At 53.2% G+C, this 17531-nt stretch overlaps 1 protein-coding gene across 12 annotated transcripts in view; it reads right to left on the minus strand.

Annotated features, from left to right (window-relative positions):
- Positions 1–17531, minus strand: part of DGKD (diacylglycerol kinase delta) — a 113043-nt gene that overhangs the window by 25781 nt on the left and 69731 nt on the right. For all 12 annotated transcript variants that reach the window (XM_060624221.3, XM_060624220.3, XM_060624225.3 and 9 more), the window contains 12 exons: positions 13155–13259; positions 12738–12870; positions 11842–11948; positions 11409–11534; positions 11159–11261; positions 10376–10538; positions 7623–7731; positions 3989–4128; positions 2554–2638; positions 1317–1411; positions 1112–1211; positions 762–1035 (listed from right to left, as the gene is read on the minus strand). In XM_060624221.3, coding sequence (XP_060480204.2) covers positions 762–1035; positions 1112–1211; positions 1317–1411; positions 2554–2638; positions 3989–4128; positions 7623–7731; positions 10376–10538; positions 11159–11261; positions 11409–11534; positions 11842–11948; positions 12738–12870; positions 13155–13259 — 1540 coding nt within the window. The remainder of the gene's footprint in view (positions 1–761; positions 1036–1111; positions 1212–1316; positions 1412–2553; positions 2639–3988; positions 4129–7622; positions 7732–10375; positions 10539–11158; positions 11262–11408; positions 11535–11841; positions 11949–12737; positions 12871–13154; positions 13260–17531) is intronic.

Here is a 17531-nt window from a genome sequence, read left to right on the forward strand (position 1 = left end):
GGAGACAGTCCGAGTGCGGCTGGAGGCAAGGAAGCACCCACGTCACCGTGCGCCTGCAGCGTTCCCTTCAAAGCTCAGAAACCAAGTCTAGAAAAGGAGTGACCAGCCGGCAAGTCTTTAATCTGACCCAGCCGGTCCCCACCCCCCCGCCACGGCCCGCGGGCCTGTCGTAGAGTGAGCAGCCTGGCCGCCAGGCCCCGAGTACCATCGGCACCAGAGCCTGGCGCCCGCCACACATCAGCCCCCACGGTGCGGGTGCTCCCACGGCTCCCCTACTGCTCCCACCACGTCCGGCTCGCCGGCCTCCCACCCCCGCCCTCCACTTCCCAGCCTCTGTCTCCATCTCTCAGCTGACAGCCTCAGCCACGGCCCCGACCCCGCCCTCCTCCCACAGGGCCCGCCCCTCCACAAAGTCGCTGACCCGCTGGGGCCACCGCCCGCCCGTTTCTGCCAAGCTGCGCCCGGGGTCGGGGCAGTGACAGCAGGGCCAAGCCCCTTCCAGGGAGCGGACCCCCACCCAAGGACCGGTCTGCATCTTCCCCGGTTGGGGACGCTCTCTGCTCCCTCCAGTCCTTCCATCAGAAGCGAGTGCAGTGAAGAGGGAGAATGTTCCCCAGCAGGCTCTCGGATACAAGGTGCTGCCAGTGACCCCTGGGCATCTGGTTTCGTCCTACACAGTGGGTTGTCTGTCACCGTTTGGGGGGAAAGAGAGTGCCAGTGCTTGCCTAAGAAAGTTACTTCATCATTCAGCGACCTACTACCTTTTTCTGTGTGTTCTATGATCTGCCGGATGGCTTTCTTCAGGCTATTGGCTCTGAGCATGAGCTGTTCCCGTGGACGGAATATCTGCGGCCGGGAGGGGCACGTCGACCCCACCGAGCGCTCCCCAGTGGAGCCGCAGCCGCTGCCCGCCCCATCTCCATCTTCCACCTCCTCCGCGATGGTGGGGGGCGGGGTGGGCAGGGAGGACGAGGCCTGGGACTCATCGTCCAGGGTCTTGAGGAGAGAGTCCAGCTTCTCTTTCAGGACAGAGCACTGGCGGGAAACAAGCGGGATGGGGCGGAGTGCTTCTCTGCCCTACGCCCTCCCGCCCAGGAGCCCAGGGACAGACCTTCTTGGCCATGACCTCTGACTCCTCCGAGCTCTCGGTGGTCTTCTCGTAGGCCTTCCCCACCCGAGCCACAAAGTCCTTCACCGTCTCGCAGAGCACTCTGTGGGAGGAAACACGGAAAGACACTTTCAGAGAAAGTTCTGGCCGGGAACGAGGCACCCTGCAAGGTGGACCCCCGGCTCCCCCAGAGCCACCAGGTGCTCACTTGGCTGAGGAAATCACCACCGAGTGCTGGTCTGAGGTCAGGATTTTAGAAAGGTGGGCCGCCACGGAGTCTTCATAGAAGAGGATTTGCTGCACCTGCAATTATCCCCAGACAGGGGGTGCGGTGACTGAACGCTCCCAGTGAGCTCCTCGCCCACTCTCCCTGCCAGCCCGGGGCCTCAGTGCACTTCACACGCCAACCTGAGATTCGCCAGTGCCGGCTCAAAGATTTCAAAAGCTTGCCCGAGCTGTGGACAGACAGATCTTAACAAAAAACGCCACGCCAATAAAAGCCTGCAAACAGCTCGTGCTGCTTTTAGTCTGATTCCACACCACCAGCCGGTGCTGGGCACTGCAGGCTTTCATCCCAGCCCCTTACAGCAGCAAGGTGGACAGGCAAGGCCTCACTCACGGAGGTTCCACTCACAGCGGACAACATGTTTCTCGTTCTGGCTGGGAACTTGGCCCCGGCCCCTCTCCTTCTCTCGGTGTAAATTACCCCCTTCGCCACTCAGCGCTGCCTGCTGAAGCGGGATTACTGCGCGACAAACGGGCCCTAGCCCGGGACGAGCCAGACAGTAACTATTTTCATCTTTGCGCGTGCATCCTTCCTCTCTCAAAACCTACAAACCGTTCTCTGCTCATAGGCCCTAGCCCAACGTCCCCAACCCTCCCGATGGGGAGACAAATCTTGGCAGAGTGTTCTCTCCGCTCAGCCAGCTCTTCCAGTGCGGAGGAGCACAGCCGAGGGCCCCGCGCTGCACCAGCCTGGGCAAAATCTAGGCCCTGAGGGGACCGTTAAATCCGTAAAATGAAGAGAAGAGTTGAACACTGAACGAGCATCGCCTAACTGCATGGGCTGCGGGAGGGAGGGTGGTCACAGAGGATGTGGGACTAGAGAGAGCGCCTGGGGCCCGCGGGGGACAATGGCAGTGGGGGCGCAGCCTCGGCAGTGTCCACTGCAAGAGCAGGAAGTCCTAGGAGACTGTCATGAGGGCCCCCGAACCCTGGGGTAGCGCCAGGAAGCCCCCAAGCGACCCTGAAGCCTGCGAGGCAGTCAGGATTCACTCAGGTCCAGCGCACCCCTGGGCTGCCCCTGCCCCCCTGCGGGTCTGACCTAGGGCAGGACACTTAAGGAGCGGCTCATCACCAAAGGGTGGGGGAGGCGGCGAGAACCGGCGAGCGGGCCAGTGAGATAGTGCCGGGGCGGGGAGGGGTTAGGGCGCGACAGCAAATACCTCAGAGCCCTCGCTGAAGTCCTCGGTGCCGGTGGAAGCGGAGGCCGGCCGGGGCAGCTTGGTCTCGTAGGCCATGACGCTCCACCTGCACACAAGAAGGCGGCTCTCGGCAGGTGGCCCGGCCCCCAGGCGAGCCCACGGTTCGAACTTCATCTGTAAGCCCTTCCTCTCAACTCTGCCTCCCTTCCCTTAGCTGACAACAACCTTCACGAACAAGGCCCCGCAGCATCCCTGAAGGAGGGGAAAGGGATCCCACAAACGACCGTCTGCCTCTGCGAGGAACGGGCTCCGCTTCTGCAGGGTGCGAACACCCCTCGGCCAGCGGCCAGCTCGCCGGGTGTGAGCGCTCCACAGGCACCGAAGGCACACACACCTCCCTCAAGAGAGAGGACGTGGCAGGGGCAGCCAGAGCGTGTGCAGACTCATGCTGTGAATCGCAACTACCAGATCCTTCCTGAGACTTTGAAGTTTTCGGTGAAACCAATTCACCACAGGTATGTAGTTAGCAGGCTTCCCCACAGCTAGCTCAGAACTAAAAGCAGCTCGCTCAAAAAGGATGCCGAAGTATTTTTAAACCCATACAGGACAGTCACCCAGAACTTCAGATTCTTCTGGGAACACAACACGGTAACGTGGGACCGCTCAGCCATGCGACAAGGGCGACTCTGCCGACAGGTGTCCGAAGGGGGCAGAGCCGCCTTCTCCAAAGCCCTGAAGGCCTCTCGAGACCGGACCACTCACAAGTGCTCGGTTTCTAATCTGTTCTGTTGGCTTTTACCTTCTGCTTAATCTGATGAAAAGTTAAAAACTATTAGAAAAAAAGAATTCCTACTCAGGTCCAATTTTTTCTCTTTTCAACAACAAAAAAATATTAGAACTGACCAAATGAACGAACTCTAATCTCTCAACAAGAGCTGGGATTATTTTTCTTTTACTGACAAGAAGAGGAAACTGCTCAAGTTCATGTAACTCCCTGTGACAGGGCAAGGATTTACATCTCAGATCTGTAACAGCACGCACTGTTATGATAGTTTCAGGTGTACAACATACTGATTCAACACTCCTCATTCAGGTCCAATTTCTACAAACAGTTGCACAGGACCCATATTCAAGCATCCAACTGGATGGCTCAGTCGGTTAAGCATCTGACTTTCGCTCAGGTCATGATCTCACATTTCGTGAGTTCAAGCACCATGCTGAGTTCGCTGCTATCAGTGTAGAGCCTGCTTCGGATCCTCTGTCCGCCCCCCACCCCACCCCCACCTCTGTCCTTTCTTTTTGCATGCGCTCTCTCCCTCTCTCAAAAATGAAAGAAAAGAAAAGAAAAGAAGAGAAAAGAAAAGAAAAGAAAAGAAGAGAAAAGACAAGACAAGACAAGACATACACCTGGTCAAGGTGGCCTGCCTTGTTCAGCACAAGTACGCCCTCCACTCACCGGTCCAGCATCTTGGTGCTGGCTCTTTCTAGCTTTTCCAAGATCTGCGGGAGCTGGGTGTCATCATCACAGGCTGAGCCCCAGCCTAGCACACGAGCCAGGTCGTTCCCTGTGCCGAGGGGCAGCACTCCCAGCTGACACTGACAAGACACAGAGGAGAAGACACAGCATTGAACACTCTCCTTCTCTGGTTACCTACAACGGTGGTTAAATGCAGCAAGAGGTCTCGTCTACAGTGGCATGGCGCTCAGGCTCTAGGCAGAGCCCGCTGGACAAGACAGGGCATCTTCTAACCTGAGAGAAGATTCCAGAACCATCTGACCCACCCTCTCCCACACCCATTTCTCATCCTGACACTTAATCCAAAATCTCCTCCCTTCCCCTTTTCACTGTTCTGGCCACAGTCCTGTCCCTCCCTGTGAGTATCTGAACCCCACAGAGAATCATTCTCTGAGTCAACACCACCTCTCCATCCACTACATCTTACTAATGCCAAGTTAATCTTCCAAAAATATCACTAGTGTCCTTTCACCCCACTAAACACACCTTCAGTGCTTCTAAGTTCTACCAAAAACAGGTGCCAGAGCACCCACAGTCTGGTCGCCAAACCTGAACATGTGCCAGAGCCCTGCCTACAGCCTTCCGCCAGACCCTCCCCCGAGCAATGGTGGGTACTGCTCAGGCCCAACCTCCACCCGGAACTCTCATCGGGCCGGTTTGGTCTCAGGGAGCCCCCCAGACGCTGGATGCCCAGAATCTCCACCTCCAGCCCCACCACACAGCGTGTGAAAGAGCTATCGGTCCTCCGGCACAGCCTGTGGCCACCCACCCTGACCACCCTGCCAGGGCCAGCAAGTCAGACGGAAGGCCCCGCCTGCCCGAGGGTGAGAACAAGGAAGCCCAGCAAGCCACGAGGAGGGGACCTGGCACTGGAGCCTTACAGAAAAGGAGCGGGCAGTGCAGTGAAGGCACAGCGGTGTTCTAGGTGGAGAGGTGACCCGCCTGCCAAGTCAGGAGACAGGAAGTCAGGGAAGCAGAGAAGGAAGAAGGAGCCACACCCCAGGGGGCTCTGATAACCATGTTAAAGTCTAGACTTTATCCTCAAGCCAAAGAGGCGTCAAGGAATGCTGGGGGCGGGGGGGGGGGGGGGGGGTGAGTGGCACTGCCCCTGGGGGAGGTCCCCATGGAGGAGCAGACGGACAGAGGCCCAGGGTCAGCTGAGGTGTACCCAGCAGCACACAGTGGGTGGCCTAGACACTCTGGGGTAGCAGATGATCCCAGTGATTCACTAGAAATGAGGGAGGGCGAGGGAAGAACCCAGAGCAACTGTCAGATTTCTGGCCTGAGTGCCTGGTGGATGAGATTTTCAGACTCCAAGGAAAGAAATGAGGGGTAGGTGGGGCTGTGTGGTGGGCTCAGTGCTGGAAATGCCAGGCTTGAGGCTCTACGAGGCATCTAGGAAGGCAGGAGGGCAGCCAGGAAAAAGAGAAGGGTGAGAGTGGGGTCTCAGGGAAGCCAGGAAAGTGGGGGACTGACCAAGTGCCACAGAGAAGCCACAGAAGGAGCTGAATGCTCACTGAACTCAGCATTCTGAATGGATGAAAACAAATGACTGGTCCCCCCGCCCCCCCGCCCCATCCTCTTGACTAGTGATAATGAACTTACAAATAATCCTAGAAGTCACAAAACTTAAAATTGGGCCAAGTGTATTAGTCCAATTTCACCACTAGGGAGCAGTATGTGCTTGAGTTGAGCAATTCACCTGCACAGGCCTGGTTCAGACTGTCCACTTTCCAACATCATCCTGAGCCCAGGGCTAAATACAGACCACAAAAAGTTCAACCAGAGTCAGGAGAGAAAGCTAAGTCTCTGAAAAATATGCTCAAGTCAGGTAGAAGACCTGGGAAAAAATTATGCTGAAAGCAAATGACAAACTAGGAAAAATATGACCAACAAAGAGTTTATATCTCTAATATAACAATCCTTAGAAATCAATTTTTTAGGGCCACCTGGGTGGCTCAGCCATTGTGCGTCTGACTTCGGCTCAGGTCATGATCTAACGTTCAGTGAGTTTGAGCCCTGCATCAGGCTCTGTGTTGACAGCTCAGAGCCTGGAGCATTCTTCAGATTCTGTGTCTCCCTCTCTCTCTGTCCTTACCCTGCTCACACTCTGTCTCTCTCTCTCAAAATAAATAAACATTGTTTAAAAAATAAATATTTAAAAAAGACAAATACCCAATAAGAAACTAGGCAAAAGGGGCACCTGGGTGGCTCAGTCAGTTAAGTGTCTAACTTCAGCTCAGGTCATGATCTCACAGGTTTGTGAGTTCAAGCCCTGCGTCAGGCTCTGTGTTAATAACTCAGAGCTTGGAGCCTGCTTCCAATTCTGTGTCTCCCTCTCTCTCTGCCCCTCGCCTACTCTCGTTTTCTCTCTCTCTCAAAAATAAATAAAAATTTTCAAAAAAGAAACTAGGCAAAAAACATGAACATGTGATTCATTTAAAAATCCATGTATTGGGGGCATCTGGGTGGCTCAATCGGTTGAGCATCCAACTTCAGCTCAGATCATGATCTCACGGTTCGTGGGTTCGAGCCCCACATTGGGCTCTGTGCTGACAGCTCAGAGCCTGGAGCCTGCTTGGGATTCTGTGTCTCCCTCTCTCTCTGCCCTTCCCCTGCTTGAGGGTGCACATGCTCTCTCTCTCTCTCTCAAAAATAAACATTTAAAAAAAATTTTTTTTTAAATCCACATATTGACTTCAACAGTATTAAAGAAATAAAAATAAAACATATCTTTGCTTGTCTACTTAGGCAAAACTAAGAAGGTGAACAACACTGAAAGGGAAAGGCTGGTTTCTGTGGCACCAGGAGCGTGAAGGGGCGAGGCCCCGGTGGGGAGCAGCCTAAGGCACGGAGGAGGAGCCAGAGCCGGTAGGCGAGCTGACCCAGCCTCGTGGCTCTGCCTGATGGAAAACCGTCGCTGGGCTATTTACAGACGTGGATCACAAGGCAAAACACAGTAACAGAATAGCATGGGTAATGGGAGTGTGTTTACATTAAAACCGCATCAACCTTCTACCCTATGTACATACATACATATGTGTATGTACGTCGACAGGAGGTCTCAAAGACAGTTCTCAAGACGTTAGTGGCAGTGGTTCACTTTGGGGAGTGGGTTGAGGATGACAGAGCAGAGAGTGGAAAATCAATGAACACTTTTCCAATCAGGAAAATCTATTTTTAATTTAATAGCAAAACAACAACAACAACAAAAATCCTAAGTCCCGACTTGATGCCCAAGTCTACCTCCGCCCCCTCCCCCCCGGCAGGAGGCACGAGGCAGCAGATCTATCGCCATCCAACAAAAGCCAGCGGGGGCACCTCGGATGGCAGCACCAACCCCACCCAACTTGCTCCTGCCTGGGACCTCCGGGGACAGGAACGCTCTCTGGTAGTTCCCTGTACTTCTAGCTGTGAAGTTCCCATCCCCACATCACAGCTCCTGGGCCCTGCGAGGCCACCAAGCTACCTGCCCTTCCCTCGGAGCCCTTGGCTGTGCCCTGCGGAGGGCCATGGGGCATCCTGTCACCACAGCATCCCTCTCCCCTGGCTGGGCCCCTCCACGTCCACGCACCTGTTTGTGAAGATTGAGGCTGTCAATCTCAGAGAGCACCCAGCCAACGCTGCCATCCCCACCACAAACCAGAATCCGGAATGTGTCAAACTTCTGGAATAAGCGTAAGCTGCAGAGAAAAGAGAAAGCCAAAGGAATGAGGTGCGTTCTAAAGGACAAATGACGGCCCGTCAGTCCTGCCCCGAGAGGCCCCACCTGCACTCGAGGCCGACCTGCACCCCTGCCGTGAATAAGCCTCTTGGAGCCCGTGCCCACATGTGCTGAGGCTCAGCCTGCAGGGCCACCCACCCACACCTCTGCGCCCACTGCCCCTCACTCACATGGCTCAGGAGCCCCAGGCTGCAGGACTGTATGGGCCCCTCCGTCCTGGGCAGGAGACCCATCCCACTCCCCGCAAAGCTCATCTCCGTCTCCCTCCTGTGTTCATCTTGGTCGCCCCCCACTACGTGCATGGCCCTTCAGGACACCCCACAGCCTTCTGCTGACGCCCCGCCCTCCTCCTGAGAGACCTTATCCACGTTTTGGCTTTCAGGGGCCACACAGATAGCGATGACCCTGAATGACGATGACCTCCAGGCCTTCTTGAAGGACAATACCCGCACCTGTCCGCCAGAAGGCACCAGCCAGTGTCCCATGGGCACCTCCTCGTCCTAGGCTTCCTTTCTTGGGGAATGGCAGCACCATCGACCTCGGTTACAGGCCCAGACCCCATCGTCCCTCGGAGTGGAGCGCCTCTCTCGTAGTCGCTACAAGAGCCTCCGACCTACCTCGTGTCTCCTTCGGGCACCTTCAGTTCGTGCCACCAGCATGACCTTCCCAAAACAAGTCTCATCCGGGGTCTAGCTTTAGAAGTTGCCACTCGCTTCTAGGAAAGGTTCAAACCTCTCAGCCAGTGCCACCTGCCCCCACTCCACCAGCCACCCCACCATGTCCACACCCCCTACACACACAGCACCCTCTGTCTAGTAGGTACCCTGCCTCCCTCTCTGCCATCACAACACTAACTCTCCTCAAATGCCAGCTCAGCAGAGAAACTGAGACTCTCCAGTTTAATTTATATGCTTCTTTCCTGGGTTCCCAAAAAAGGTGCCCATCAGCCTGGCCAGGGACAGATCGCCCGGTCTTGTGACCTTGACTACCTGTATGTGTGCCGTGCACCCTGAAGACAGGGACCCCACCTCACTCAGCCTTGCATCTGGCACAGAGTCCAAGCCAGAAGTCCCCCAGAAAACAAGCAGGGGTGAGTGACACTGCACAAAACGGGTATACACAACAGAGCTGAGGTTCTGAAGCAACAAGCTGCACCTGACCTTCAAGCTGCGAGCGAAATGGGCAGGGGGCGTTCCCTTGGGAACACTGACCTCTCTCGGGCCTTCTTTCTCTGGAGAAGACGTGATACATCCAGGTTGGGAATCAGAAAAATGCAGCCATACCTCCAAGTTTCATGGTGAGGAACAGGAGGTCAAGGCTGCTTCCCAGCAACCAGAATTTACTAAACCAACCCCCGCTGCACCTCTGCGGGGGCTTCTGAAGCCGCCTCGTCTCCAGCTGACTCCTGCGGGGACTTGGGGGCTCGCCAAGACGAGCACACGGCCATTCCCTGATTGTGTTGTACGGCTCACCGTGCCCCTCGTCACCCCCCAGCACCCACCCAACAACCCTGGGGCCGTGCTGGGTAACGGCCGGCCCTGTCTGGGATACAAGGGCTTGTGATCCTGTGCCTGCCCCCTTTTTAACCAAAATGACTTTTTTTTTTTTTAATGACTCTTTATCAAGCCAATAGTGAACATGCTCCCGCGTCTCTCAGTCCATCGGTCTATCCGCAGAAACCCACGGAGCACTGCCTCTGGGGCACAGGCTAGCAAGCTGCCCTTTGTGACTGTTCCCCAACAGAGACTTGCTGCCAGGGGGCAAAAGCAACATGCCAGACCCCCACGGGCCAGTGGGCACGTTCCTCTCCTCCGCCAGGCACCCAGGCTCCTGTTCCAGCAACATTTGGCTGCAAAGTAGCACACTCCGAGGAGCCTCGGAGGCAAATGCACACCAGAGAACGCGTTCTACTTTCCCCGACAAACTTCCTGGACAATCCCCCTTCCAGGCAAGGCTGCCTCTTAGAGCCGCTACCTTGAACTGACGCCAAGCACAGAAGCTAAGAGTTCATTCAAATGACACCATTTACAGCAGCAAATGTTCTCCGCAAACTGTACAATGTGCACAAGTAGAAAGAACACCCATCAGACCTCCAGCTGGCGGATAAAAGGCATCGGTAGTTTGCCCCATACACTGGACTTCACATATCTGCATGCGTCACTGCACCTGTAAGGTAACAGACCTCTGGTGCCCTCCCAAAATAAAGGATCTCCCTTGTGGCCTCACTGGAGAAAATATCCTCCTTAGTACTATGCACCATTAAAAAGAACGAGGCAGATCTGTAACCAGTGACATAAAAACATGTCCATGCCGACACACGCAAAGAGCAGGCGGTACACAGGAGGCAACGGTAGGTAACCCGGCTTAAAAGTGCGTCTGCGCAAGCGAAACACGCTCTTGAGAGCTGGAAAGCCCCGCAGCTGTACTCGCTGTTAAGCGTGTGTACCTCCACTGATGGAATCTAGGGAGGGGATGGTTCAACAAAGACTATTTTCATCTCCTGTTTAAATTTTTCTGTATCTTTGAATGTTTTTTTCATAAGCATGCATTATCTTCAAAATTGTTTTGAACTCCAAGAAAGATCGATTTTGTAAGCTTCCTACCCAAGGTGGGGTCCTCCGTTCATGAGGTCAAACACTTGGGCAGGGTTCAGCAGCTGTTTGAATCTTCTGAGGAACTTCACACCCTGGTTATCCCCACTTTTGGAGTTGACAAAGACCAACAACGGGCTCGTGCAGGACGGAGGGCATGTGGCCTTCCAGAAGCCTGGACATGAGAATGGAAAGGGAGGGGAGAAAATCAGAGGGCCATCAAAGACTCCGGGAGCACAGTCAATCATATAAAAAGCAGCAGACACCCCAAAGAGACCTGTGACTTACACATACACGTCCAGTCACCAGCAAGAGAGCAATAAACAGATCTCCACATCGCCATTCCCCACGAAGAAGGACGGGAGTCCCATCCGGTTTGACCTTACGTTTACATGACCGTGCACCTCACCACTGTCCTTCCCTCTTGCTCTCAGTCTGGAGGAGCTAGTTCCCCCAGCTTCCCACCTTTCTACCAACACCTGCTAGCATACATCATCATCTCCCATCTGGACAGTGAGCAGGTACGGAACAGCACACTGACCACTTCTGCTGCCGGATAAGCCAGCAGATGGGACAGCACGAGTGCGCCACCTCCCGTCCGCATGTGCCCCGCAGCCATCAGGACTCCGTTTACCACCTCTGCGCGTATCTTCTCCCCACAGCGGCCCGGCCTGACCTCTTCCCGACCACATCCCCACATCACCGGTGTGACCAATGCCGGCATGGCAGAGGGGAGAGGGCATGGAGAAAGAAGGCCAAGGAAACGGGTGAGGCAGGAGAGTGTGAGGCACCCACCGTCAGAATCGATGCTGTTGAGCGCTGTGGGCGGGATGACCGACACCTTACACAGGCCCAGCGGACACTTGGTCTGTAAGGACTCTTTACATGACGTGTGCACCTGAAACAAGAACCCACGCATGACAAGGGTCACCGCATCCCCCGCGACTGTCCCTGCCACCACGGGAGTGGGCACTCCGGGACCGGCTGAGCTGCCGACCCCATCCGGGCGTGTATGGGATCGGGCACGGGGCCTGCACGCGCTCACCATGGCCTTGCACCAGAGACAGCGCCAGTCCTGCAGGCGCAGCACGCTGCCGCACGTCTTGTCGCACACCGTGCACTTGGCGCTCACGGGCAGGTTCCCTTCCAGCCACTGGTGCGGCATGGCGATCTGCGAACCGCAAAGACGTGGGCGCTCAGACGAGGAAGCCCTCAGGCAAAAATGTCCTCAAATAAACTCAACCGCGGCCTCCTCCACAACACAAGCGGGGGTGGGGCGGGGCCTGCAGGGGTCTCCTGCAGGAGCCGGCCAGGAGCAGGGGCGCGCCGGACCATGCTGGGCCCCCAACACGCACGAAAGCCTGCGAGCCAGAGAAGCGAGCGCGGGCCTGGGGACGGGGCTCCCTTTGGCCGGCGCCAGCACAAGGCGGGGAGGTCTGCGCAGGGTCGGCAGCCCGGCACAGGGCCCCCATGCGTACCCCGTCCTCATCCTCGAGGATGTCCTTCCCGATGGAGGCCAGCGTGGTCCACTTGCAGTTGTTGGTTGCACGCACAGCACACCGTTTGTGGGCCTTAAATTTGCACACTGTGAGAGAACAGACACGGGACCTTCAAGCCCCACTCGCGACGGTGCTTCCCATGCTGGAGGAGGCGGCTGCCCTGCTCCTCCAGGACCACTGGGACCAAACACGGAGCGCTCCCCATGCTGTACACTGAACAGCCGGGGCGTGCACAGTCTGACCACAGTGAGACCGGCACCCAGGACAGGCTCTGACCCAACTCCTCAACTCCTCAACCCTGCCTGGCAGCATGAGGGCCACCGCGGGCCATGCCCCATGTACAGACATCGAAATTTAAATGTGACAAGATCCTTATGTCACAAAACTGTCTTTTGATTTTTTCCACTTAACATGTACAAACCATTCTTAACCCCACAGGTGGTACAAAAACAGGCGGCAGGTGGGAACTGGTCCGCGGACCAGAGCTCGACCACCCCCGCTCCTGCCCCCCGCTCCTGCACGACTGCTGTAACCCGCCCTCCGCATCTGGAAGACCAGGTTTCATCGTTTATCCACAACCTGGTTTACCCAAGGCGGGTATAACCACCTCAGGGCCGACAGAGACTTTTAACCTCTTTTCCCTGTGTCCCTTTAATGTTTCTTCTTCGTGTCTCCTTACCACTTCCCTTCTTTCCACTTTGTCCGTTACTACCCAAGATCATTTATCAAACTCCTCAGTAGGTACAATAAGTAAGCACAGAGTCCCAGAAATCACTTTATATGGACTGATTTGTGGTGACCATGCTAAGGTTTCTAAGGCTTCATAAAGGCAAACATCAGGCCACGCTTCCCACGGCACACCACGCCATTCGCACCTTCACAGGACAGTCCGTGCGACGTGACCCCAGACAGAGCCTCGCGACACACGTTGCAGTAGGTCGGCCGCGCATGGGAACACGCGTACCAGTTGTGCATCCCTGAGAAATGGTCCATGCTGTACTGGGAAGGCTGCAAGAACAAAATAAAGACGGCAGAGGTAAGCTGTCCCTCTGACACTCGTGAATGGGACTCAATGAAGTATCCAGGGGAGGGGAGGGGAGGGGAGGGGAGGGGAGGGGAGGGGAGGGGAGGGGAGGACGGCAGGCTCAGCCAAAAGGGCGAGCAGCAAACCTAAATTTTACAAGGAACACACGAGAAAGTGAGTTCCAGGCTGCTCGGTCCACACGTGGAAACACTGGGACGGCAGAGTATTCAGGGGCGGGCCCCAAGGAGGGACATTTGTCTTTCTGAACCTCAAAGTGCTCCCTGTTCTGGACAGTCTTCAGCGCTGCAATCCAGTCTTCCATCTCTTTCCTGTGGTCAGCACATAAGATGAGCTTCCTACATGGAGTGATGACCTGTGGGACGAAACAAGAACCAGGCGGTACAGCGAGAGCAAAGGACAAACGCTAACCGCTGCAAAACTTCTCCACATCTCCTTCTGTTATGTGTGTGTGTGTGTACATTTTTATGAAAAATGACCGATTCGTTCAGATTCTCAATTGAACACAACATAAAAATGATTATCGTGGGTCATTAAAAATCAAGAAAAATCTCAAACCAAAAAGACAATCAAATTCAATGTATACATTCACCAAAAATCAAGCAAGTGGGCATTCACCGACCACCTGCTACTCAGACATGGTAATAAGCCACAGGAAGCGTTTAAAAAGAAAAAAGAAAACACAGTTGCCATCACTCCAAAGAGCTCACAAACTAAGGTCCGGCACGTGACCAGTTTAGGGAAATTGGTCCAAGTTACTCTAGGAATGGAGTACTTCAAATGCACCATACATGATGTCCTTGTACAAAACCTTGTGATATGTGACAAGAGAAAAAACAACCAGTTACTACACTGAAGGGCCTCAACAATTTAACTGGAAATGAGGTCAGGAACCTGGTGATAATCAACAAATGTAAACTGTATCTACAACATATAAAGAGTTTTTACAAACCAATAGAAGAGTCTTTCTTACAAAAAGAGGTTATAAACTTGCATTTCAGAGAAGAAGTACAAAAGGGCTAACAAATAAAAGATGCTTAACTGCTCTAGTCATTGGGGAACACGAATGAAAACAGCCAACAGTCTGCCAACAGACTGGCAAAGTTCTGAAAGACGGTAATCCAGTGTTGGCAAAAGTATGGGAGAAAAGAGTTCTCCTCAAGCAATGATAGAAACTAAATAGGATATATACTTTGGGGAAAAAATTTGATAGTGAATACCAAAATTTTAGAAAAATAACTTTTTATGTACTTCTGTTTTACAGTGATGTAAAATATCTGCATGGTTCTAAAGTCAAATCCACAAAACAAGGTGTAGTCAGAAGTCCAGCTTTTCCTTCTGTCCCCTCCACCCTGGGGCCCTCCCTTCCCCATATGCAGCTTTATAAAAGTAAATAAGAGTATGGTTTATCCCTGCATTTTTAAGACACATGCAAACACATACATATATTCATAGTCCCCTTCTAAAACAGGAGTATATCATACACACTTTTCTCCATCTCTGCTTTTTCATCTAATTATCTATCTTGCCCACCTCTCCTTAGCAACATGGAGCATCTCTTTACTCTTTCTTAGGGCTGCACGGAGCTTTGCTGGACAGAAGCACGAGAGTCCATTCAACCAGATCTCTATTAACAGAAATCTTTTTTTTTTTTTAATGTTTATTTTATTTTTGAGAGAGACAGAGGGTGAGTAGGGGAGGGGCAGAGAGAGAAAGGAAACACAGAATCGGAAGCAGCAGGCTCCAGGCTCCGAGCTGTCAGCACAGAGCCTGACTCTGGGCTCGAACTCACAAGCCATGAGATCACGACCTGAGCCAAAGTTGGACACTTAACCAACTGAGCCACCCAGGCGCCCCTCTATTAATAGAAATCTTCTGTTGTTGAAAATCCTTTCCTATCTCAAACAGTGCCGCAATGAATGGCCTTTGCACAGACCTCATGTGCTTCCCAGTGTATGTGGGGGAGAAGTTCCTAGAAGCAGAACTGCCCTCACAAAGAATAAGCGCATTTGTAATTTTGCAGCTGAAATCCCTCCCCAGGGCTTGTGCTTTCTGCATTCCCACCAGCAGTGTTAGGAAAACGCCTGCTTCCCCAAGGCTGCACCAATAAAACATGTTAACTTCTGGATCTCTGCCCATCTTCTAGCTTTAATTTATATTATTAAGATGATCATGTTTCTGGCTCAGAAAACTTAGAAATGGTGTTTTATAGATTATCTCTTTGGTGATTTCTATAACCACCTGTAAAGCTTAATCACAGAAGGGGATAATTAGAGCTGGGTCACAAATGCATGGTTCATTCTCTCACGTCACCAAGGTGACAGGGATAACTACACACAGGGGCCAAACTGGGTGTAGAAAGAAGGGAAGCTAGGGGAGGGGGAGGGAAGACTGGAGGGCAGAGAAAACAGAACCAGAGAAGCTGGATGCCCTCCTGAGGGTGGGGGTGAGGGTGACAGCCACACTCCTTTACACCTGGACAGTGCCACGAAGAGCCCACATCCCAGCATCTGCTGGGCAAGTGCATGACGAGTGTCTGCTCCACACCTGAGATTCTAAGACTATACAGGCAAGGTTCCCACTCACAGAGAACTTATACTGGGGAAAGGCAGAGAAACAAGAAAACAATTTCAGACACTGACACAGGCCCTGAAGACAAAGCGGTAGTGTGAATGGGGCTGGCGGGTGCTTTGCACAGAAGACCATGGGAGTGCTGGCAACTGCCAATGGCCTGGGGTCGGTGCTTATGGAATTTTCATCAGTAACCGTCTATAAAATCTCAGCAAACATTTCTTTTCATTCATTCTTGGGTGGGTTTTAATATTTAAGCATTTTTATCGGTGTAAAATACAGTTAGAGAAGAGAATATATTTTTTATAACTCAGGGATTCTATGCAGAATTATACAACGTGACAGCTACAGGAGAGAACAATGACATTTTTTAGGTCCGTTCTATTTCAGGTTTTGTTTCTGCTAGTCCGGTGACAATCTTTACAAGATGAAGTACCCACATTATTCCAGAATTCAGCTATGTCATCGAATCTTTGGGTCAACCATCTTCCACGTGCCAAAGGAGAGAGGTTTCATGGAATAGCTTTGTGAGTACTGGGCACCACTGGACAGCAAGTTATAGACAAAACTGTTGTGTTTAAGTTAATGAAACAAAAGACAGATGACCTCACTTCTTCAATCCGTGTAACTGTTTACAGGGAGTAAACACTGACGGATGAATATCCAAGAACCTGGTTTCAGCCTTTTTAAAAAAACTCCTACTTGTGCATGTTTGAAGAAGCCTCAGACAGACTCAGATCTGAACCCCACCCAGCCACTGAGCAGCCAGGAAAAATGGGCAGACTGTCTTCATTTCTATTCTGGAAAAGGGGGATGATAAAGTTACCTGGCCTGGGTTGTTATGGGATCGAATGGGATCGAATGGGACCAGCATGCACAGGACTCCCATAGGGCCCAACACACAGCTTTTAAGACGCGCCTCCAGGTCTGAAGCCCTGACGAGCTGGGTAACTGAAGCAGCTGACTCCCCTCGCCAGGCCTCCACATGCCCCTCTGGACACTGGGGCCGTAATGACAGTGTCACACCCCAGGGTCATCCGAACGTGAAAGCGTGTCCTCACGTGCACGCACCTGCCACTCACTCTCGGCGTTGCTTCAGACTCTAGGGCCTGATCTTGGAGCATTATCTGTTTGATAGGACCATGTGACACCTCCCTCCTGAGACCATTCAGGTGCCAACAGCCCGCGTCCCAGATCATGAGATTTGTCACAGAAGATTCTCCGCTTCTCCTGCTCCTCTCCCAGCACATTCTGTCACCTTCGAGACAGAGTCCCTATTTCTTAGCCACCCGCAAGACTGGTCAATCTCCTCACAAGGCTCCTCCTCACCCTGGTCCCCTGGCAAGGTCCTCAACGGCCTTCCGGCCATGGGGGAAGCTTCCCGAACACCGGCTAGCAGTATCACACGCCCCGGCAAAGGCTCCCGCCAGTCCCTCTTTGTTCCCTGAAGAGCAGCCTGGGACCAATGCACGAGAGAGGTGAGGGTGGAGGGCCTCTTCAGGAGAAAGGAAAATGAGTGACTGTTAATGAGAGCTGTCTTGGACGGGGCTTCTTATTCAATCCCTTGACTTTGGAGACACAGTGGGCAGGACAGGTCCCAGGAGAGAAGCAGGTGCTGGATGAGACCTCTCCCGGCTGCTCATCCAGCTCAGCAGGGCAGGAAGAAGGCGGGAAGAAACGTTCCTACAAATATTAAAACTGTCCTTCTGTTGGACTGTAGCCAAGACCATCCCTCTTAAAAATCAAGGAACGGTGCAAAAAGAGGTAAAACCATCCCCGAGGATAAGACTTTACAGACCAAAAATGCTCTGTGTTTTTCAAGCGCAGAAATGGCTCATGTAACTCAATCAACTGAAATGATAAATGCGAATTAAAAGCAGGGTCATATATGAACTTGATAGGACCAATCAGTGACACCACAGAGATTCGGTGAGCCAGGACCCATGACTGGAATGAGCAGGCTTGGTACCAAGGGACAGGGCAGAGTTAATACCGCAGAGCAAGGTGACAGACCACAACACGCAAACCCACGAGCTGGAGAGTGAAAGCACACGCA

This window comes from Panthera onca, chromosome C1 (genome assembly GCF_046562875.1).
Source record: "Panthera onca isolate mPanOnc1 chromosome C1, mPanOnc1 haplotype 2, whole genome shotgun sequence".
Classification (NCBI taxonomy): domain Eukaryota; kingdom Metazoa; phylum Chordata; class Mammalia; order Carnivora; family Felidae; genus Panthera; species Panthera onca.